This window comes from Scyliorhinus canicula, chromosome 1, assembly GCF_902713615.1.
Source record: "Scyliorhinus canicula chromosome 1, sScyCan1.1, whole genome shotgun sequence".
Lineage (NCBI taxonomy): Eukaryota > Metazoa > Chordata > Chondrichthyes > Carcharhiniformes > Scyliorhinidae > Scyliorhinus > Scyliorhinus canicula.
The window spans coordinates 24,451,906-24,475,870 of NC_052146.1; the positions used below are offsets into that span (position 1 = coordinate 24,451,906).

General features: G+C 45.8%; 1 protein-coding gene across 1 annotated transcript in view; it reads right to left on the bottom strand.

Annotated features, from left to right (window-relative positions):
• LOC119951523 (probable E3 ubiquitin-protein ligase HECTD4) overlaps nt 1–23,965 on the bottom strand; it is a 415,771-nt gene that overhangs the window by 295,128 nt on the left and 96,678 nt on the right. Inside the window, 2 exon segments of the mRNA XM_038774748.1 lie at nt 369–507; nt 12,449–12,557. Coding sequence (XP_038630676.1) covers nt 369–507; nt 12,449–12,557 — 248 coding nt within the window.

Below are 23,965 nucleotides of genomic sequence, written 5' to 3' on the forward strand. Positions count from 1 at the left end.
AGTAGCTTACACCATCGGTCAGGCCCAATTTATTTTCTTTATATAAATTGAGCAGTGGAAAAATGCAATTCATGAACACAAGAAAGGATAATTCTTCGTACACAGTCGGCACATAAGTGAATAAATATAATTTAAGCAAATATTACTTCAAGTTTATGAATTCATGTTGCAATACCACAAAAAAATAGTTCAAATTTCCATCATTACAAACTGTAGCTTTGACGTTCTAGGGATGAGCAGAATGGCTAAATTTGGTTGAGGGCAGTAATGCAGGGCTGCACTTCTAGGGAAAAGATAACCTTTGCAAATTACCAGATGGAAGAGTGTTAACAATATTCAACAGCAGAGGTTTAGAGATATGAGATTACCTGCAGGGTATACTGATCGATCACTTGAAAGAGGTAATGAGACTTGCTGTCAAAGGAGGCAGGGCGATGAAGGAGAGCATTACCACCAAAAGCAATCCACCCAGCTTCAAGTTCATCATTGCGACAGTAGACAAAACCCCTGAAGAGGAAAGAAAAGGGTCTGCTGATTAGGAATGGCACTTCCAAAATTCTCCCAGGTGAGTTCAAACAGAAAATAATTCTTGTTCCACTACACACCGCTCATGTTGCTACAAGACATAAGACAGAACAGACAACTTTTGTCAATTTTTAATAATAGTCGTTTTTCTTTTATTTGAAAAATGAAATGAAAAATAAAATGAAATGAAATGAAATGAAATGAAATGAAATGAAATTAAATTAAAATCACTTATTGTCACAAGTAGGCTTCAGTGAAGTTACTGTGAAAAGTCCCTAGTCTCACATTCCGGCACCTGTTCGGGGAGGCTGGTACGGGAATTGAACCGTGCTGCTGGCCTGCTTGGTCTGCTTTAAAAGCCAGCGATTTAGCCCAGTGCGCTAAATGCTTTCTTGTACAATAACTCACCTTTTACAGTCATGGATTTAGTAGTGACATTGCTCACAGCAATGTTTAGCCACTTAATTTAAAAAGCCCGTTTTGCTGCTGACATTTTCTTTTCTTCTCTCTATATCCTTGACCACAGTTTCAAGGAAATTGTATGGAGAGTCATTTGTTTGGACTAATGCTCATCAGGATGTCCTAATGCACAAGTATAATTTCCCGTGCCTCAAGCAAGGTTGGCAACTAGAAAAAGCTTTCTTCTTGTCAACAGGTAGTATGTACGGGAAGCAAGCCATGATGGAATAATTTATATTTACATTATGGATGGGGCAAGCTTCAAGGGCAAAGTTTGGAGAAAGAAAATGCCCCTTTCTCGTAATATTGTGGCTGAATTGTTGCTCCAAAATCCCTGCCACCACCCATTTCACAAAGTCTCACAGCTGCCTTTTTTAAAAAAAAGTGGTCACCTGGAAATTTGTGATTTACTTCTCTCCAAAGTGAAGAGAAAAATGAATTGAAGTTCATCATTGGCCATTATTGCAGACCAGCAGATGAGAGAATGAGAGGGGCTGACAAAAAAAGTTGCCTGCCAGCCTTAACAGAGTGAAATGAATGACAGGGCAAACTAAAAAAGGGAAGAAGGATTTTAAAATGATGCGTAAAGCAAGTATAAAAGACAAGTGCATTTTTTTTTAAAGAATCAAGACATTGTATATGGAATCAAAAAAGAAAACGCTGGAAAATCTCAGCAGGTCATTAGTAATTGGGGACTCAATAGTCAGGGGCACAGATAGGAGATTTTGTGGGAGCGAGAGAGACTCACGTTTGGTATGTTGCCTCCCAGGTGCAAGGGTAAGTGATGTCTCGGATCGTGTTTTCTGGGTCCTTAAGGGAAAGGGGGAGCAGCCCCAAGTCGTAGTCCACATTGGCACTAACGACATAGGTAGGAAAGGGGACAAGGATGTCAGGCAGGCCTTAAGGGAGCTAGGATGGAAGCTCAGAGCGAGAACAAACAGAGTTTTTATCTCTGGGTTGTTGCCCGTGCCACGTGATAGTGAGATGAGGAATAGGGAGAGAGAGCAATTAAACACGTGGCTACAGGGATGGTGCAGGCGGGAGGGATTCAGATTTCTGGATAACTGGGGCTCTTTCTGGGGAAGGTGGGACCTCTATAGACAGGATGGTCTACATCTGAACCTGAGGGGCACCAATATCCTGGGGGGGAGATTTGTTAGTGCTCTTTGGGGGGGTTTAAACTAATTCAGCAGGGGCATGGGAACCTGGATTGTAGTTTTGGGGTACGGGAGATTGAGAGAATAGAGGTCAGGAGCACAGATTTGACTTCGCAAGAGGGTGCCAGTGTTCAGGTAGGTGGTTTGAAGTGTGTCTACTTCAATGCCAGGAGTATACGAAATAAGGTAGGGGAACTGGCAGCATGGGTTGGTACCTGGGACTTCGACGTTGTGGCCATTTCAGAGACATGGATAGAGCAGGGACAGGAATGGTTGTTGCAGGTTCCGGGGTTTAGGTGTTTTAGTAAGCTCAGAGAAGGGGGCAAAAGAGGGGGAGGTGTGGCGCTGCTAGTCAAGGACAGTATTACGGTGGCGGAAAGGATGCTAGATGGGGACTCTTCTTCTGAGGTAGTATGGGCTGCGGTTAGAAACAGGAAAGGAGAGGTCACCCTGTTGGGAGTTTTCTATAGGCCACCTAATAGTTCTAGGGATGTAGAGGAAAGGATGGCGAAGATGATTCTGGAAAAGAGCGAAAGTAACAGGGTAGTTGTTATGGGAGACTTTAACTTTCCAAATATTGACTGGAAAAGATATAGTTCGAGTACATTAGATGGGTCATTCTTTGTACAATGTGTGCAGGAGGGTTTCCTGACACAATATGTTGACAGGCCAACAAGAGGCGAGGCCACATTGGATTTGGTTTTGGGTAATGAACCAGGCCAGGTGTTAGATCTGGAGGTAGGTGAGCACTTTGGAAACAGTGACCACAATTCGGTGACCTTTACGTTAGTGATGGAAAGGGATAAGTATACCCCGCAGGGCAAGAGTTATAGCTGGGGGAAGGGCAATTATGATGCCATTAGACATGACTTAGGATGTGTTGGTTGGAGAAGTAGGCTGCAAGGGTTGGGCACACTGGATATGTGGAGCTTGTTCAAGGAACAGCTATTGCATGTTCTTGATAAGTACGTACCAGTCAGGCAGGGAGGAAGGGGTCGAGCGAGGGAACCGTGGTTTACCAAAGAAGTGGAATCGCTTGTTAAGAGGAAGAAGGAGGCCTATGTGAAGATGAGGCATGAAGTTTCAGTTGGGGCGTTTGATAGTTACAAGGAAGCGAGGAAGGATCTAAAGAGAGAGCTGAGACGAGCAAGGAGGGGATATGAGAAGTCTTTGGCAGGTAGGATCAAGGAAAACCCAAAAGCTTTCTATAGGTATGTCAGGAATAAAAGAATGACTAGGGTAAGAGTAGGGCCAGTCAAGGACAGTGGTGGGAAGTTGTGTGTGGAGGCTGAGGAGATAAGCGAGATACTAAATGAATACTATTCGTCAGTATTCACTCAAGAAAAAGATAATATTGTGGAGGAGAATGCTGAGACCCAGGCTATTAGAATAGATGGCATTGAGGTGCGTAGGGAAGAAGCGTTGGCAATTCTGGACAAGGTGAAAATAGATAAGTCCCCGGGGCCAGATGGGATTTATCCTAGGATTCTCTGGGACGCCAGGGAAGAGATTGCTGAGCCTTTGGCTTTGATTTTTAGGTCATCATTGGCTACAGGAATAGTGCCAGAGGACTGGAGGATAGCAAATGTGGTCCCTTTGTTCAAGAAGGGGAGCAGAGATAACCCTGGTAACTATAGGCCGGTGAGCCTAACGTCTGTGGTGGGTAAGGTCTTGGAGAGGATTATAAAAGATACGATTTATAATCATCTAGATAGGAATAATATGATTAGGGATAGTCAGCATGGTTTTGTGAAGGGTAGGTCATGCCTCACAAACCTTATCGAGTTCTTTGAGAAGGTGACTGAACAGGTAGACGAGGGTAGAGCAGTTGATGTGGTGTATATGGATTTCAGTAAAGCGTTTGATAAGGTTCCCCACGGTCGGCTATTGCAGAAAATACGGAGGCTGGGGATTGAGGGTGATTTAGAGATGTGGATCAGAAATTGGCTAGTTGAAAGAAGACAGAGAGTGGTAGTTGATGGGAAATGTTCAGAATGGAGTTCAGTTACGAGTGGCGTACCACAAGGATCTGTTCTGGGGCCGTTGCTGTTTGTCATTTTTATAAATGACCTAGAGGAGGGCGCAGAAGGATGGGTGAGTAAATTTGCAGACGACACTAAAGTCGGTGGAGTTGTAGACAGTGCGGAAGGATGTTGCAGGTTACAGAGGGACATAGATAAGCTGCAGAGCTGGGCTGAGAGGTGGCAAATGGAGTTTAATGTGGAGAAGTGTGAGGTGATTCACTTTGGAAAGAATAACAGGAATGCGGAATATTTGGCTAATGGTAAAATTCTTGGTAGTGTGGATGAGCAGAGGGATCTCGGTGTCCATGTACATAGATCCCTGAAAGTTGCCACCCAGGTTGATAGGGTTGTGAAGAAGGCCTATGGTGTGTTGGCCTTTATTGGTAGAGGGATTGAGTTCCGGAGCCATGAGGTCATGTTGCAGTTGTACAAAACTCTAGTACGGCCGCATTTGGAGTATTGCGTACAGTTCTGGTCGCCTCATTATAGGAAGGACGTGGAAGCTTTGGAACGGGTGCAGAGGAGATTTACCAGGATGTTGCCTGGTATGGAGGGAAAATCTTATGAGGAAAGGCTGATGGACTTGAGGTTGTTTTCGTTAGAGAGAAGAAGGTTAAGAGGTGACTTAATAGAGGCATACAAAATGATCAGAGGGTTAGATAGGGTGGACAGCGAGAGCCTTCTCCCGCGGATGGAGGTGGCTAGCACGAGGGGACATAGCCTTAAATTGAGGGGTAATAGATATAGGACAGAGGTCAGAGGTGGGTTTTTTACGCAAAGAGTGGTGAGGCCGTGGAATGCCCTACCTGCAACAGTAGTGAACTCGCCAACATTGAGGGCATTTAAAAATTTATTGGATAAGCATATGGATGATAAGGGCATAGTGTAGGTTAGATGCCCTTTAGTTTTTTTCCATGTCGGTGCAACATCGAGGGCCGAAGGGCCTGTACTGCGCTGTATCGTTCTATGTTCTATGTCTGGCAGCATCGTTCGGGAGAGAAAAGAGCCAACATTTCGAGTCCAGATGATCCTTTATCAAAGCTTTGACAAAGGGTCATCTGGACTCGAAACGTTAGTGCTTTTCTCTCCCGACAGATGCTGCCAGACCTGCTGAGATTTTCCAGCATTTTCACTTTTGGTTTCAGATTCCAGCATCCACAGTAATTTGCTGTTGTACATTGTGTATTGAAGATGTTTGAAACATTAACTTTTGCAATTGGAGCAGATATGTTCTACTTCATTAGTGAGGTTTACTCAGCAAGGACACGCATGAAAAAAAATTCACTGGTCTGAGTTTGTGAAATACAAGAGTCAGGAGGAAGGGCCCAAATTCATTCAGCAATCGGTGTTAAATTAGGTGATTTTAGCTCGGTCGACAGTACAAGTCCTACTTTGCCATGATTGTTCTGGTTAGGAAACCATATTCTGCCTAGTGACATTGCTGCTTTTTACTAACATTTAATGACCTACACCGGAAATACAGATAATACCGCAAAGCAGTGATCCCAGCAACCAATACCATACCTGACATATGGGTACCAATAGGGATGAAGTAACACAGGTGACGCATTGCACTGAGCCCTGTTTGCTCCGAAATATGTGTTTCTCATCCTATAATCCTCTCCATTACCAAGACATTCTACTTCCACCTTAATAACATCACCTGCCTCTGTTCACTGCTGAAGCCGAGTCACATTTCTGCCTTTTCCAGACTACTTTCTTGGCCCTTTTCCATCCTGCTCTTAATCTTCACTACATCAAAATCTATTCACCATATTTTATTTTACAGAGTTCCACTCACCCATTTTTCCTAATTCTCTCCCTAAAATCCTCTATCCCTCCACCCGCTTAGAGGTCATCCTTAAAACCACCTCTTTGACCAAATGTTTTCAGCCATTTCTCCAAATCCTGCTTTTGCATTGAGCCTATTTTGCTTTAATTCCTGTGAAGCACCTTGAGATGCTTTCCCGCACCCTGAAGGTGCCATATAAATGCAAGCTATTGTTTGTTCAGAAATAAAGAAAATATTCAGTTCACCAACATCTAACCAAGGGATAAATTATTCAGTTTAGAATAGTCATTGAGCTCAAAAATAAAATTAGTCTCACCTGCATTAAGTTTTTTTTTAAAACTATACATGAAAAATTTTATATACATTATGCGAAAATATCAAGGGACACTTTTGTTACATTTTTCATGTTTTGTTTAAGTGTGATATCACATAGGGTGCTGCACACAGATGCATAATGAAACTCATACTAGAAATTTAATACATATGGTTTAACCCCTGTAAATCAGATCTGACTGCCCCCGTACACTTGTTTGCAAGTCAGCATGAACAGGTAGTTCCTTGGTCACCCATTTAAAAGGTGAGGGTGGGGTGTAAATGGTGTGTACTACATCACAGAAAGAGAAGGGGCTAAATCCAAAAATATGTTTTTAACAATGTTGCAGTATCACATGACTTTGAATAGCAATATAGCAATGCCACAGAGTGCTAGAAGGCACGAGCAATACACTATTTGCACAGTAATTCCCTCTCAAACTATAAATATGCACTTCCACAGATATTTATTAATAGGAATTGCACAGTAGCCTCATGGCTGTAGCTAGCTCCCAAAATATGTCTGTGCCTCGGAGCCGGTCTCACTCACCATGGGGTGATTCCACACTAAGCCCCAGTTGGTCTCACAGGCCATGAGACTTACTCTACTGTGTTGCCCTAAAAAGGGACAAACATCACATCCCACCCCCTTTAAGTCCTTTATACAAATCTTCAATAACTAATTCACAGTCCTAAATACTAACTAAGCATTATGTACATGAGTTGGACAATCATAAATAGAGTCTTCAATGTGGTTTTCTGTTCCTTGTGGAGTGGGGCAATTTTGTTGAATTCCTGCCAAGACAATTGGCAAGGTAGCCTTGTCCTCTTTGGAGACCCAAGAACAGTTTCTGGTCACAAACTATGGTAAAGTGTCGACCAAAGTAAATACATGTTAAAAAATTCCTGATGCCAAAGTCTATTGATAGTCCTTCCTTCTCGATTTGTGAGTCTCCTTTTTCGGCCCGAGGCTTTTTTCACACATAGGCCATGTGAACCTTACTCTGTCGTGTTGTCCTTAAAGGGACAATCCCCACACATACTTCCAGAGCCGTCGTCCATCGCATGGGACAACACCTTACCAACACCATTTGGAGAGGCACTGCAGTCAATTTCAGTTATTCAGACGGGCTGAAATTCACTAATTTTGAGGGACATAGCAATTGCCTTACTCCGTTGAAAGGTTCCTCCTCGGGAGCCTTCCAAGACCAATGATGGTGTTTCTTCAGCAGAATATGACAGGGGCCAATACCATGGAGGAGAAGAAGTTTGGTTTAAAAAAAAACAGTGGTTAACACTGTTGCTTCACAGCTCCAGGGTTCCAGGTTCGATTCCTGGATTGGGTCACTGTCTGTGCAGTCTGCACGTTGTCCCCGTGTCTGTGGGGGTTTCCTCCGGACGCTCCGGTTTCCTCCCACAAGTCCCGAAATACGTGCTGTTAGGTAATTTAGACATTCTGAATTCTCCCTCTGTGTACCCGAACAGACACCGGAATGTGGTAAGTAGGGGTTTTTCACAGTAACTTCATTGCAGTATTAATGTAAGCCTACTTGAGACAATAAAGATTATTTTAAAAAACAGGTACCATTGTAGTGTCTTTTATTTTTATTGCTTCTCCCAGACAAGTCTTCAACTTGGCAGAAGTGCTCTTTAAATTCAATGGTTGGACTCCCTCTCTTAGGAGAACACCAAAACCACAGGGACTAGGTTGCTCTACATTTATACTTGTAACATCATGGCTGAATGATTACTCGGTGATCTTTACTTAACTCTGCACTGCTTTATCAAATGTCCTCTTTTGTGACAATAAAAACACTCGGCTTCCTTAAACCGACATGTTTCAGGAGTGCGGTTACCTCCAGATTATTCTCCTGTAAGCACTACTGACCGATTGCCTATTCTGCATCTTTTTGCTTTGTCGGTGGTTGAACTTGTGTCCCATTTCACAGCTGTAGTTTTGGCACCACGGCTGACTAACTGGTGAGCGTCACAATTTTCTGATGAAACTTTTTCAGCGTTTTCCATGGCCAGTGGTATCTCCATCGCTCATCTAAAATTTATGTTGACCTCTGCAAACAATCCATGTTGAAAAATGCCATTGTTCACTCCACAGATTAACCATAACATGTCGTTTAAGGTGGCTCCAAAATCACAATACTCCCGATAATTGCTTCAGTTTAGCAATGTAAGTGCGATCGGTTCACCTCGGGCTCTCACCCTCGAATTACATTTGAATGTCTGGAGTATGACTGATGTTTGAGGTTGCAATTGAGCCTTCACTAAATCCACAAGCTCCCTAAATGATTTGGATTGGGCGTGCTTGGGGCGATAAGACTATGAATAAGATTATAGGTCTAAGCTCTACAAACACATTTGCTTTGCGTTTCGTCTCCTCGTCTATTTTGTTTGTTTGGAAATAATACCCAAGGCGTTCAACATATTAGGTCCAGTCCTCCTTGGAGGAATCAAATGGGTCTATTCGCCAGAAGCATTCTGGTGAGCACTTTAAAAAAAAAAAATGACATTCTCCGTGTGTCTGTGTGGGTCTCACTCCCCAAAATACAATGATGTGCAGGGTAGGTGGATTAGCTATGCCAGTGTTCTTCAAAGACGGGTGCGCGACACGCGGGTGGGTCGCGGGCGGATGTCGGGAGGGTCGCGGAGCCGTTGTCCGCGGCGCCTCCGATCGCGCAAATCCCTGCGCAGCAGCCGGCTTTTCATAACATCGGGGGGATTTAATCTGAAAATTTTACAGGAAAAAAATTCAGAACTTTGGACAGATGGAGACTCCATACTTTCCGACACCGGAAGGCTTCACCTGCATCCAACAGGTTCCATTGGAGGAGCGTGTACGAGGGCCAAAGGGACCCAAAACCATTTCCTCCATTTTTGTCAGCAGCAAACAAGGTAAGAGAAAATGGTGGGCCGCACAGGTGGGCCTGGGCCGCACAGGTGGGCCTGGGCCGCACAGGTGGGCCTGGGCCGCACAGGTGGGCCTGGGCCGCACAGGTGGGCCTGGGCCGCACAGGTGGGCCTGGGCCGCACAGGTGGGCCTGGGCCGCACAGGTGGGCCGGCCGGTAAAAATGGGCCCCCGGAAACAAAGCTTGAAGAACACTGAGCTCTGCTAAATTGCCCCTTAATTGGAAAATGTTTAAAAACGATAAAAAGATGCACTTCAGTATTCATGAATGAACACAAAAGATATTTATTAAGAATTGTACAGCAGCTCCATGGATATATTTGATTTGATTTAGATTTATTGTCATGTGTACCAAGGTACAGTGAAAAGTATTGTTCTGCTTACAGTCCAGGCAGATCATTCCACACAGGAAAACACAGGACATACAATAAATACACAATGTCAATACATAGTCATAGTCATCGGGTGACACATTCCAGCACCTGTTTGGGGAGGAAACACATGGAAAAAGGGAGTAAGCGAAAGGACGCCGATCGTGGTGAGGAGTTCAACGGGAGAAAAGACAGTGGGACAGAACTCGCCGGGTGAGGCTGGGAAGTTTGAGCAGTTGTTTTCAAAACACCTTGACAGGCATCGGACAGAGATGACAACCTCGCTCAAGGAGTAAGTTGGTGAACCCTTGACCCCAAGAAAGAGGTGTTGGGGAAGATTTTGACGGCAGTGCAGGAGCAAGGAGACAAGATGAAGAGGATGGAGGAGGCATGGTCTCAGAACTGTGACCAGTTCACCTCGATGTGTGAGGAGCTCCGGAAGGTGGAGATCACCCTCCCAGGTTCGATTCCCAGCTTGGTTCACTGTCTGTGCAGAGTCTGCACGTTCTCCCCGTGACTGCGTGGGTTTCCTCCGGGTGTTCCGGTTTCCTCCCACAAGTCCCGAAAGATGTGCAGTTAGGTAATTTGGACATTGAATGCTCCCTCAGTGGACCCGAACAGGCGCCGTAGTATTGTGACTAAGGGATTTTCGCAGTAACTTCATTGCAGTGCTAACCTAAGGCTACCTGCGACAATAATAAAGATTATTACTTTAAAAGGAGAAGGATCCAGTAGAGTGTGGGTCATTTGGCGTTGAGATTGGAGGAGTGCCTCCCGAAGGTGGTTGGGGAGGATCAGACAGGGTTTGTTAAGGGCAGGCTGCTGTCGTCAAATGTGCGGCGGTTGCTGAGTATGGTGCTTTCTCTGCCAGAAGGAGGGAACTGGAACTTGGAGGTGGTGATGGCATTAGATGCGGAGAAGGCATTTGACACAGTGGAGTGGAGCTATCTGCGACATTCGAGAAATTTGGGATTGGGCCCAAGTTTGAATTGGTGAAAGTGCTGTACAAAGATCCAACAGCGGGTACACGAATGAACAATATGAATTCAGGGTACTTCCAACTCTTTTAGGGAACGAGTCAGGAATGCCGCATGTCCCCCCCCCCCTTTTGTACATGCTGGCGATAGAGCCCTTGGTCATTGCGCTGAGGGGATTGGACATATGGAAGGAGATAGTGAGGTGGTGGTGGTGGGGGTGGGCATAGAATGTCCCTGTACGCAGAAACTGCTTTGTACATCATGGACCCAAGCTCTTCGATGAGGGATATAGTGGGGTTGCTAAAGAGATTCTGGACATTTTGGGGGTATAAACTTAATTTAGGGAAAAGCAAATACTTTGTGGTGTCTTCCCCAGGCGCAGGGGCGGGGGTGTGAGGGTTGCATTCTGGGTGGCGACAACTCAATTGAGGTATCTGGGTGTACAGGTGGCGCAGGATTAAGCACGGCTTTGTGAACTCAATTTCACGAGCTTGGTTGGGAGGGTGAAGGAGGACTTGTTGCGGTGGCATAGTCTCCACTCGTCGCAGGCAGGGTGGGTACAGTGAAGATGAATATTCTGCTGCGTTTTTTGTGTCCATTTCAGTGTTTGCCAGTCTTTTTAACAAAGTCCTTTTTTAAGAGGGTGGATAGTCTGGTCTCGTCGTTTGTGTGGGCAGCGAAGTTGGCTAGGATAAGATGATCCAAAGTGGGCAGCAGTCAGTTGGGGGGGGGGCTTCCGTTCCGAACTTGCTGGACTATTACTGGGGTGGCAAATCCGGAGTGTGCAGGGAAATGGAGGGTGTGGATGGAGGTGGGTTCCTGTAAGGGGTTGGGGGGGGGGCTATGATTTACCCTGGGGAAGTATTCAGCGAGTCCTGTGTTGGTAGCTACGCTGAACGTTTGGAGGCAATTCTTAAGTTGCGGGCAGGCTCAAAGGTGATGCCGATAACAGGGAACCATGAGTTTGATTCAGAGAGGATGCGTCCGGTGATGGGAGGATAGAGGGGTGAAGAATTTGTTTCCGGAGGAGCATTTTGCAAGTTTGGAGGAGTTGGGAGTAAAGTTTGGGCTCCAACACGAGGAGGGCTTTAGATACGTGCAGGTGCGGAACTTCACAAGAAAAGGTCTTCCTGAACTTCCCGAGGTGCTGTCGATGATGGGGCTAGAGGGTGTGATTGTTACGGCGATTTATGGTGTGATCATGGAGGGAAATAGATCATAGAAAAGAATTATTTAGCTTTGAGAAAGTCCATTGCGAGCTCCATTGTGAGCCCAACTGATTATCTCAATTTTGGTTCTGAGCATCTTAGCACAATCAGGCCCATTCAGCAAATGCTGAATACATATATTGATATGCAGGAGCCTGTCCTCTGCAGGCAAAAGTAGTATGTCCAGACACGGCACCTTTTGAATAAAAACAGCTTTCTAGTGCATTTGCCATGGCAATGTCACAACCTGAGACAACCTGCCAATCGATCAGCACCTTTTGTTCCTCTTACGGTATAAACTGTTGTTCCCTTTGAAATGTGGCATTCTTGTACCTGTCCTGATGCATGTAAGATGTAAAGCTTCAACATATTGCCTCTTTTTTCAGCAATATACAACTAAGTGACTAAATTATTAATTGTGTGACAAAAGAAATGTTGTAATATTCTAAATTTGAGAAATGGAGTTCTCAGCACTTACAATCTGAAAAGATTATGCTGTCGACAGTAATTTGAAAAGCAATATGTGAACTTCCAAGATTAATTAACCAGGCAAAGCAGCCAGAATAAATCTGTTGGTTTTGTAGCTGCTCAACGAAATACAAGTATGGTTTACCCTCATAAGGAAATTTTAAAATGCAGAATTTATTTCCAACTGGCTTAACTCTAAGTGTACCAAATTTAAAACTAATTGCAGTTGATTACCGTAGAGTCCCATGGAGCCCTGATCCCAGCTTGCTGATCCCCTTGCCAACAGAGTTAGTTGAGTAAAGGTACATTCCATCTGTTGCAAGGCAGCGACCTAAATCTGCATCTGAAAAACACAAAAATAAATGGTTTATGCAATTTAATACCAGAAGATTTGTATTATATTTTAACACTCCAACAGTTTCAATTTTGAACATTTTTAAATTAGTGCTTTAATTCAGTTTGTAGGAGAACGGTGTCTATGCAGCAGTACACACTATTTCTATTACTTATCTTGGCCTTCTCACACCTGCAACAGAAGCACGATCCAGATTTGTTACCAATAAAATAGGACCGGTTTTAGTAACAACTTGCATTTGTAGATCCCATTCCTTGTGTACAAGGCAACATTTGGAAGTGTTTACATTAACACGTGCACAATAGTTAACATCGAGCAGAAGGTGAACAGGAAAAGCTCTTCATTTGGAGTGAGTAAGCAAAGCACCATCAAAAAAAGGGGTTTAAGATATTTGACAGCAGACAGATGGGCTGCAAGGCAGAGGGAACAAACAAAACAAAAATCAAAGACTAAACAAATAGTCATTGGTTATGCAAATGAGGCAGCATTAGAGACTAGTCATAAGGAAACAGAAGGTGCCCACGTGGACACATGGGGCGGGATTCTCCCATTCAGCGGCAGAGTGTCCACGCCGTCGGAAACGTCGTCGCGTTTCACGACGGTGCGAACAAGCCGCTGGGAGTACCGATTCTGGCCCCTACAGGGGGCCAGCACGGCGCTGGAGCAGTTCACGCCGCTCCAGCCTCCCATCCCGGCGCGAACTGTGCACCACGCCAACCCACACATGCGAGGTGGCCTCCCTCAACGTGCCGGCCCCAACGCAACATGGCGAGACAGTTCAGGGGCCGGCACGTCAGAAAATAGGCCCGGGGAGCGAAAGGCCGGCCCGCCGATTGGTGGGCCCCGATCGCAAGCCAGGCCCCATCGGAGGCTCCCCCCGGGGTTGGAGCCCCCCTCCTACCCGCACAAGCCGTCCCCGACCCTGCACGCAGAGTTCCCGCCGGCTGTAACTAGGTGTGGACGGCGCCAGCGGGACTCTGCCTTTTTAGAGCTTTCGCTCGGTCCATTCGGGCCGGAGAATCGGCGGCCCGGCCACATAGAGCGGCCCACGACAGGCGCCGCTCCAAACGTGCCGGCACCAATTCTCCGCGCGGCACGTTTGGAGCGGAGAATCGCGTGCTGGCATCGAGGCAGCGTGGCGCTCTTACAGGGATTCTCCGGCCCGGCGCGGGGCTGGGAGAATCCCGCCCAGTGTTGGAGAAAGCCACGGTAAAGTTTAGCGAATCTGCGGAGGAATCTGAATTCAAGGTCAGAAACTTTGATGACAATTCATTGAAGCAGGTAGAGGCTTTTACAGAGGAAGCGATGCAACTGGTGGAATGTGTACAAGAAATACTGTAGTCTACAGTGTGTCAAATTAGCTGTGACAATCATGTTTGTGTTATTGCAAAGGGACTGGAGCATAAAAGCAAAGAAGTGCTGCAATTGTATAGGGTATTTGTTAGACCACATTTGGAGTAAAGCGTCCAGTTTTGATCTCCTTATTTGAGGAAGGATGGTGGTGGCATTGGAGGCAGTTCAGAGGAGGTTCACCAGATTGATTCCGGGGATAAACAGTTCACGTATGAAGAGAGATTAAACCAGTTTGGGCTTATACTTGCTGGAGTTTAGAAGGATGAGAGGGGATATGATCGAGCTATACAAGATACTAAAAGGGAATGATAAAGTAAACGTAGGCCAAGTGTTCCCCGTTGTAGCGCGATCAAGAACGAGAGGTCACAGGTATAGTTTGAGGGGCAGTAGATTTAGAACGGAGATGAGGAGGAACTATTTCTCACAGCAGATAGTGAATTTGTGGAACTCGCTGCCCCATAGTGCAGTGGAATCGGAGTCATTAAAATGGTTTCAAGGAGATATATTTCTGATTTTAAAAGCGGATAAATGGGTTACGGTGAACAGGGTGGGAGGTGGATTTGAGATCAGGAAGAGATCAGACATGATCTGATTGAATGGTGGAGCAGGTTCGAAGGGCTGAATTGCCTACTTCTGCTCCAAATTCCTATGTTCCTAGGTTTTAACTACACAATAACCTAAAAATTGCTAATCCTAACAATTAAGGAATAGTCAACAATGATTCAGTTTTAGTGCAGGAGAATAGATTAACATTACAAGGATCACGATTGGAGGAAAACAACATTTATTGAGCACACAGGAGAGACAATAGATGATAATGATGAGGGAAGGGCTGTGGATGTTGTCTACATGGACTTTAGCAAAGCATTTGATAAGGTCCCTCATGGCAGGCTGGTACAAAAGATTAAATCACATGGGGTCAGGGGTGAACTAGCTGGATGGATCCAGAACTGGCTTGGCCATAGAAGACAGAGGGTAGCACTGGAAGGGTGTTTATCCGAATGGAGGTCTGTAACTAGTGGTGTTCCGCAGGGATCAGTACTGGGACCTCTGCTCTTTGTAATATACGTAAATGACTTGGAAGAAAACGTAGAGAGTCTGATTAGCAAGTTTGCGGATGATACTAAGATTGCAGTTGTGGTTTGTGATGAAGATTGTCAGAGAATACTACAGGATATAGACAGGCTGCAAAATTGGGCAGAGAAATGGTAGATGGAATTTAACCTGGATAAATGCGTGGGGATGCATTTTAGTAGATCCAATTCAGGTGGGAACTATAAACTAAATGACAGAACCATCAGGAGCATAGAGACAGAGAGATCTGGGTGTGCAGGCCCACAGATCCTTAAAAGTGACAGCACAGGAGGAAATGGCGGTAAAGAAAGCATTTGGCATGCTTGCCTTCATAGGACGGGGTATCGAGTATAAAAGCACGAACATTATGTTAGTTATATAGAACGTTGGTACGGCCGCATTTGGAATACTGGAGGCTTTAAAGAGAGTACAGAAAAGGTTTACCAGGGGATGTTGACTGGTATGGAGGAGGGATTTAATAGCTAGGAGGAGAGATTGAATAAACTGGGATTGTTCTCCCTGGAGAGATGGAGGCTGAGGGGCGACCTGTTAGAAGTTTATAAAATTATGAGGGGTATAGATAGGATGAACAGTTGGAGGCTTTTTCCAGGGGGGAAATGACAATTACAAGAGGGCACAAGTTCAAGGTGAGGGGGGGGATAGGTTCAGTGGAGATGTGGTGGTGGTGGTGGTGGTGGTGGTGGGGGGGGGGGGGGGTGGGGGGGGGGTTATACAGAGGGTGGCGGTGGACTGGAATGCACTGCCAAGTGAGGTGGTTGAGGCAGATGTTAGCGACCTTTAAGACTTAACTGGGTAGGCACACAAACAGACAGGGTATAGAAGGATACAAGCGGTTGGTCTAGATAGGACACGTGATCGGCGCAAGCTTGGAGGAGCGAAGGGCCTGTTCCTGTGCTGTATTGTTCTTTGTTTCTTGTTTGTTTGTTTCTTTGAAACACTGACAATCAGAAAGGCAGATTGTTCCCTAACAACTGGGTAAGCGTATTCTGCTACATTGCAAGTCCAGCCAAGTGAACACGGGTAGTTTTGATCCTCAACCTGCAGAGTCAGCTGACTTTGACACCAACAGGAACAATACACTGGGCCTCAGCACCCAAGGTCAAGACACTGGGCCTCAGCACCCAAGGTCAAGACACTGGGCCTCAGCACCCAAGGTCAAGACACTGGGCCTCAGCACCCAAGGTCAAGACACTGGGCCTCAGCACCCAAGGTCAAGACACTGGGCCTCAGCACCCAAGGTCAAGACACTGGGCCTCAGCACCCAAGGTCAAGACACTGGGCCTCAGCACCCAAGGTCAAGACACTGGGCCTCAGCACCCAAGGTCAAGACACTGGGCCTCAGCACCCAAGGTCAAGACACTGGGCCTCAGCACCCAAGGTCAAGACACTGGGCCTCAGCACCCAAGGTCAAGACACTGGGCCTCAGCACCCAAGGTCAAGACACTGGGCCTCAGCACCCAAGGTCAAGACACTGGGCCTCAGCACCCAAGGTCAAGACACTGGGCCTCAGCACCCAAGGTCAAGACACTGGGCCTCAGCACCCAAGGTCAAGACACTGGGCCTCAGCACCCAAGGTCAAGACACTGGGCCTCAGCACCCAAGGTCAAGACACTGGGCCTCAGCACCCAAGTCAATGGCCGATTGAAGGAAAAAAGGGACAGCAGAGAAGTAAGAGAGTAGCAGAGGGGAGAGAAGAGCAGGGACCACTAAGATGTTTAATCCCCGACTTCCTATTCAAAAACCCCTAGGTGGGAGAGGATAAGCAGGGAGGACATTTGGAGTGATCCTGCTGTCTATTTAGACAAACCACAAACATCAATCATAGAATCCCTGCTGTGCAGGAGGCCATTCAAGTCTACACCAACCCTCTTGAAAGAGCACCCTACCCAGACCCACTCCCCTACCTTATCCCCATAACCCCATCTAACCTTTGGACACAAAGGGGCAATTTGGCACAGCTGATCCACCTCACCTTAACATCTTTGGACCGTGGGAGGAAACCAGAGCACCTGGAGGAAACCCACGCAAACACAGGGAGAACGTGCAAACTCCGCACAGACAGTGACCCAGCGGGAATCGAACCTGGGACCCTGGTGCTGTGAAGCCACAGTGCTATCCACTTGTGCTACTGTAATCACTCGGGAAGCAGTACTGAGCAAAGAGAGCTATGGGATAAAAGGCTCCGGGTCCTGACACACTTCATCCTAGGGTCTTAAAGGAGGTGGCTAGTGAGATAGCAGATCCATTGGTGTTAATTTTCAAACCTTAACATGATTCTGGAAAGGTTCCATCCGACTGCAAAATAGCAAGTACAGCCCCTCGTTTAAGAAAGAATGGCGGCAGAAAACAGGAACCTACAGGCCAGTTAACTTGACGTCTGTCATGAGGAAGTTCATAGAATTTACAGTGCAGAAGGGGGCCAATTAGGCCATCTGGTCTGCACTGCCCCTTGGAAAGGGCACCCTACTTAAGCCCACGCCTCCACCCTAACCCGTAACCCAGTAACCCCACCTAACCTTGCGGACACTAAGGGGCAATTTAGCATGACTAATCCACCTAACCCACACATCTTTGGATGGTGGGAGGAAACTAGAACACCCAGAGGAAAGCCACGCAGACACCGGGAGAAAGTGCAAACTCCACACAGTCACCCGAGGTGGGAATTGAACCCGGGACCCTGGAGCTGCGAGGCAGCAGTGCTAATCACTGTGCCACCGTGCCGAATCTGATGGCATAGGGGCTAACGTTTTATCCTGGAAAGTGGATTGGCTGGCTAACAGAAAACAGGGAGTAAGCATAAAGGGGTCTTTTTCTGATCAGCAGTACGTGACGAGTGGAGACCTGCAGAGGTCTGTGCTGGGGCTTCAACATTTTACAAATTACATCAGTGACTTAGATGAGGGGAGAAAAAACATAGTAGCTAACTTTGTAGACAATTCAAAGACAAGTAGGAAACTACGTTGTGTAGAGGACATAAGAGGTTTGCAGACGGATATAGATTGTTTGAGCGAGTGGGCAGAAATATGGAGCAGGAATACAATGTGGGAAAATGTGAAGCTTTTACCTTGGCCGGAATAATGAAAAAAAAGCACAGCATTACTTAAACAGAGAACAACTACAGAATTCAGGGATGCAGAGAGATCTGGGTGTTTTCAAAGTAAGCATGAAGGTACGGCATGTAATCAAGAAGGAATGCTACCCTTTATTAAGTGAGAAACTGAACAAGAAAAAAAGAATGCCATGGCAGTTATACAGGGCATTGGCGAGACCACATCACAAATACCATGTGCAATGTTGGTCTCCTTTTTTAAGGAAGTATGTAAATGTGATGGAGCTGATTCAGAGGAGGGTTACTAGATTGATGGTTGTAATGAGCGGGGTTGGACATGCTATGCTGGGCTTATTTCCACTGGAGCTTAGAAGAATGAGGGGTGATTTGATAAGATGGCTGTGGAACGGATGTTTCCTCTTGTAGGTGAGTACAGAACTAGAGGCACAGTTTAAAAATGAAGGGTCGTCTTTTAAGACCAAGATGAGGAGAATTTCTTTCTCTGAAGGCTGAAACACTTTGAAACTTCATCCAAGGAGGCAGCTGGAGCAGGGTCACTGAACATTTTTAAGGAAGTGGTAGATTGATTCCCTTGCTTGACAAGAATCAAAGCTTATCCGGGTAGATGGGAATGTAGAACTCGAAACACAAATAGTTCAGTCATTATCTGTTGAATGGCGGAGCAGGTTGAATAGCCTATATGCATAATTTAAAGTCAATTTTCTGCTTCCAGTAGCATATATCCCCAATTACTCTTGAGAAGGTAACAGCGAGCTCCCTCCTTGAACTGTGCAGTCCTTATGACGTGGGTACATTCAGCGCTGTTAGCTGGGAAGTTGAAGGTTTTGACCCAGCATTAGGGAAGGAATGCGATACAGACAGGAGGACAGTCAATTTAAACAACACAAATTTTGCCTCTCACCACCAGTCCTTACAAAGGGGTTCTAATTTGTTTCCCTCCAGTAATAACCCTAAGCAAGGTTGAGATAACAAACTCAAAGAATTTATTTATTTGTACACACAAAACGCAGGTGGAGGGAGCGCAACATATCCACATTTGCATTCGTACAGCAACAGCGAGATGTCAAAGAAGGTTTTACAGTGCAAAGATCAGAGAGAAAGTAACTATTCATTTGCATGGAACTGGAGTCCAGATCCAAATTCCAATTAGGTATTTCTTCATAGGGGTCAGAAGGCTGAAAGCAATGCTGCATAAGTGGTTTTTCCAGTGGTGTTGACTTTATACAGTAAGATAAGCACGCAGAGATGAATCAGTCATCTAAGTGATGGTACAGAATTTCCAGCAGTATAGTGCGGATCGAGCTAGGTGACCAACCTGGCCCAGAGCTCCTGGTCTGCAAGGATGCTAGCCAAATGATAAAAGAGACCGAGACATCAAAGTTCAGCAAGGTAATATTACTGGCTTCCCAAGCCAGAGGCCAGGTCACATGACTCCCACCTCTACACATGAATGCCTCAGCTGGGTCCCCAAAATTGTTATATGTCTCAACCCTGAATGATTGAAAAGAAGGTTGCGGACTCCTTTGTCTTAGCAGAGGGGCAGACTGGGTTATGTTAGGAAAACAAAGGTAGTCTTAAGGGATTTACATTGGCAAACATTAGAAAGGTATAGTTTTAAGTGGATTTAATTTAATGTTATTGTGGCTGGAGGGCTAAAACCCACAGTTAAGAGTCATGCTGGATGAAGATGTTTGTATGTGTGGGGGTTGATTAAGTTCCAACTGTGTTTCTATTATGCTTAGAGAGGGCTACGGCATGAATAAATAGGCCAGTGGAGGCATTCAGCCATTGCTTAGCAACTGGGACTTTGTACAGTAGAGCTCCTGGGGCTGGAGCATCCCTAACCGATTATCTGAACAAGTTCTATGCCCGCTTTGAGCAGTCAGCCAATGTATCAGTGCCATCTGCCCCAACAACCCTGGACACACCCATACCCACTATTACAGCCTCAGAGGTAAGAGCTACCCTCTTGAAAGTGAATCCGTGAAAAGCGACTGGCCCCGACGGAGTCCCTGGGTGAGCACTCAGAGCCTGCGCAGACCAGTTGGCGAGTGTATTTGCAGATACCTTTTTTCCTTTTTTAAAAAAATTTAGATTACCCAATTATTTTTTCCAATTAAGGGGCAATTTAGCGTGGCCAATCCACCTACCTTGCACATTTTTGGGTTGTGGGGGTGAAACCCACGCAGACACGGGGAGCAGATACCTTGACCACCTCACTCCTCTGAGGCCCCACCTCCTTCAAGAAGACCACCATAATACCAGTACCAAAGAAGACAAGGTAGCCTGGCTCAACGACTGCCGATCGGTGGCCCTGACGCCTGTTATCTTCTGAAATACTTAGAGCAGCTCGCCATGGGACGGATCACTGCCAGCCTCCCAGACGGTCTCGCTCCACTGCAGTTTGCCTATCATCGCAACCGGTTCACAACAGACGCTATCTCACTGGCTCTGCAATCACACTCGAACACCTCGACAATAAGGACACCTATGTAAGACTGCTGTTCATAGACTGCAGCTCCGCCTTCAACACCATTATTCCAACAAGACTAATAATCAAATTCCGCAATCTTGGACTTGACCCCTCTCTGTGCAGCTGGATCCTCGACTTCCTCACCAACAGACCGCAATCTGTCAGGATAGGCAACAGCACCTCCTCCACAATAGTCCTAAACACCGGGGCCCCGCAAGGATGTGTGCTCAGTCCTCAATTGTACTCCCTATACACCCATGACTGTGGCAAGATTTAACTCCAACTCAATCTATAAGTTTGCGGATGATATGACTGTGGTGGGCCGTATCTCAAATAATAATGACAAATCAGACTACTGGAGGGAGATAAACCACTTGGTTGCATGGTGCACCAAAAACAACCTCTCTCTAAATGTTGGGAAGACCAAGGAACTGATCATCGACTTCAGGAAGCGCAGCACGACACACACTCCCGTCTGCATCAACGGCTCCGAAGTGGAGACGGTCGATAGCTTTAAGTTCCTGGGGGCCACCATCACTAACAGTCTGTCCTGGTCCACTCACGTTGATGCAATAGTCAAGAAAGCCCAACAACGTCTCTACTTCCTGCGGAAGCTAAAGAAATATGGCATGTCTGTATCGACTCTCACAAACCTCTACAGATATGCGATAGAGAGCATCCTATCCGGCTGCATCACAGCTTGGTATGGCAACTGCTCGGTCCAAGATCGCAAGAAACTGCAGAGTGTGGTGAACTCAGCCCAACGCATCACACAAACTTGCCCCCCCCCACATTGATTCTGTATGCACCTCTCGCTGCCTCAGGAAGGCAGACAGCATTATCAGAGACCCCTCCCACCCAGGCATTGCCTTCTGCCAGACCCTTCCATCAGGCAGAAGGTACAGAAGTCTGAACACTCGCATCCAGACAAAGCTTCTTCCCCACAGCTACAAGACTCCTCAACGACTCCCCCTCGGACTGATGTGTTCCCCGTAAGAACATTATTCACGACACCCTATGCTGTTCTTGCTCATGTATTTGCTTTGTTTGCCTTATTTTGCTCCTTGTTCCGCACTGTAACCAATCACTGTTTTGTCGATGCACCATTTGTCACTGTTCCTTGTTGATTATTCTTGTGTCTACTATGTACGTACGTTACTCGGCCAAAGAAAAATACTTTTCACTGTATTTCAGTACATGTGACAATAAATCAAATAGAGAAGCTTTTAAGTTTTGGTTTAGCTAATTTGATTGCAGCTGGTGATAGGTAGTGAGAGAGAAAGCAGCTTTGTGGGCGGCATGTTAGCACAGTGGTTAGCACTGTTGCTTCACAGCACCAGGGACCCAGGTTCAATTCCCGACTTGGCTCGCTGTCTGTGCAGAGTCTCTAAGTTCTCCCCATGTCTGTGCAGGCTTCCTCCTGGTGCTCTAGTTTCCTCCCACAAGTCCCGAAGATGTACTTGTTAGGTGAACTGGACATTCTGAATTCTCCCTCCGTGTACCCGGACAGGCACCCGAGTGTGGCGACCAGGGGCTTTTCACAGTAACTTCATCACAGTATTAATGTCAGCCTACTTCTGACACTAATAAAGATTATTACTAATAACTCTCACAACTGAACTAGAAGCAGTTGGATTAACAATCTATAGGAGGGACAACTCAGTTTTGCCAAAAGAAAAGTCATACCTTGGTGTAATGGTTAAGAAAACAAGCGCAAAGATCTGAAGAACAGGAAGTTAAGGAAACGAGAGAAATGAAGAGAAGTCTGAGGTTAAAGGAACTAGAAGAGAGAACAGTTCAGTAAAGACGGACAGAGCCAAGAAGGTGGCTGAAACGGCAGAAAGATATTTGAAGGGATTTTCAGGTTCGAGAGATATTTTACTACAGCCTGTGAAACAGGTATTGAAATAATTAAGGAAATCGGCATCTGGATCTCAGGAGTTTGTGTAAAGGCACTCAAGACTAAGGAAACCTAAAAGGCGTTGGTGTAAAATCCTGGACTCGATTCGTTGATAAAAGTGGAGCTGAAGCTTTGTTGAAAAGTGTCATTTGGAAAACCAGGTCTGGATTTGGCAATGCTTAATGAGAAGATTTTAAAGTGTGTTTTTGGGAGTAGAGTTTGGAAACTCTCACATGACAATCATTTGGGGAGATTCTGAGACGGCACCCCCAAACAGTCACTTGGGTTTCAGAGTGGAGTGCGCACGGGCCCACAGTCCTTCTGTGTGCTTAAACGGGCCTGTGTTAATGAGATCATTGCCGATTAAGATGTACTGTACTAATCAGTGTTAATTCTAAAATTACGTCGACGCTATCACCAAGAAAGCACAACAGCGCCTATACTTCCTCAGGAAACTAAGGAAATTCGGCATGTCCACATTAACCCTTACCAACTTTTACAGATGCACTATAGAAAGCATCCTATCGGGCTGCATCACAGCCTGGTATGGCAACTGCTCGTCCCAGGACCGCAAGGAACTTCAGAGAGTCGTGAACACCGCCCAGTCCATCACACAAACCTGCCTCCCATCCATTGACTCCATTTACATCACCCGCTGCCGGGGGAAAGCGGGCAGCACAATCAAGGATCCCTCCCACCCGGCTTACTCACTCTTCCAACTTCTTCCATCGGGCAGGAGATTCAGAAGTCTGAGAACACGCACAAACAGACTCAAAAACAGCTTCTTCCCCACTGTCACCAGACTCCTAAATTACCCTCTCATTGACTGACCTCATTAACACTACACCCTGTATGCTTCAACCGATGCCAATGCTTATGTAGTTACATTGTATATCTTGTGTTGCCCTATTATGTATTCTCATGTATTTTCTTGAATTTTGTTTAATTCCCTTTTCTTCCATGTACTGAATGATCTGTTGAGCTGCTTGCAGAAAAATACTTTTCACTGTACCTCGGTACACGTGACAATAAACAAATCCAATCCAATCTAAAGTAAAGGCATATTGCACCGTAATCGAATTTTTTCATGTTTAATAAAACAAAAATTCTTGTTGTTAAAGCGAATTAGTGGTCCTATGACTAATTCGCAAGGGTTCCATTCTGGGATCATTCTATCCAGTTATATCAACTGGGATCGTAACAGTTATAGAATGGAGATTTTGGGGGGTGGGGGGGGGGGGGGGCTAATTCTAGATCTCTGACCAGTTTGAAACTTTTGGATATAACAAGGAGCAAATTTCTGAATATATTTTATGAAGGAAATATCTTGGGTGAGGACTTGGTCCCTCACAAATGGCAATGCAGTTTCAAATCATGATGGTGAGAGACTTGGGAGGGCAGGTTCCCATTTAATAGCAGCCCTTATCCTTCTCGTGGTAGAGTTTGCAAGCATTGACGGTGCTGTGGAAGGAAACCTGGCCAGTTGTTGCAAGGTTTGTATTACC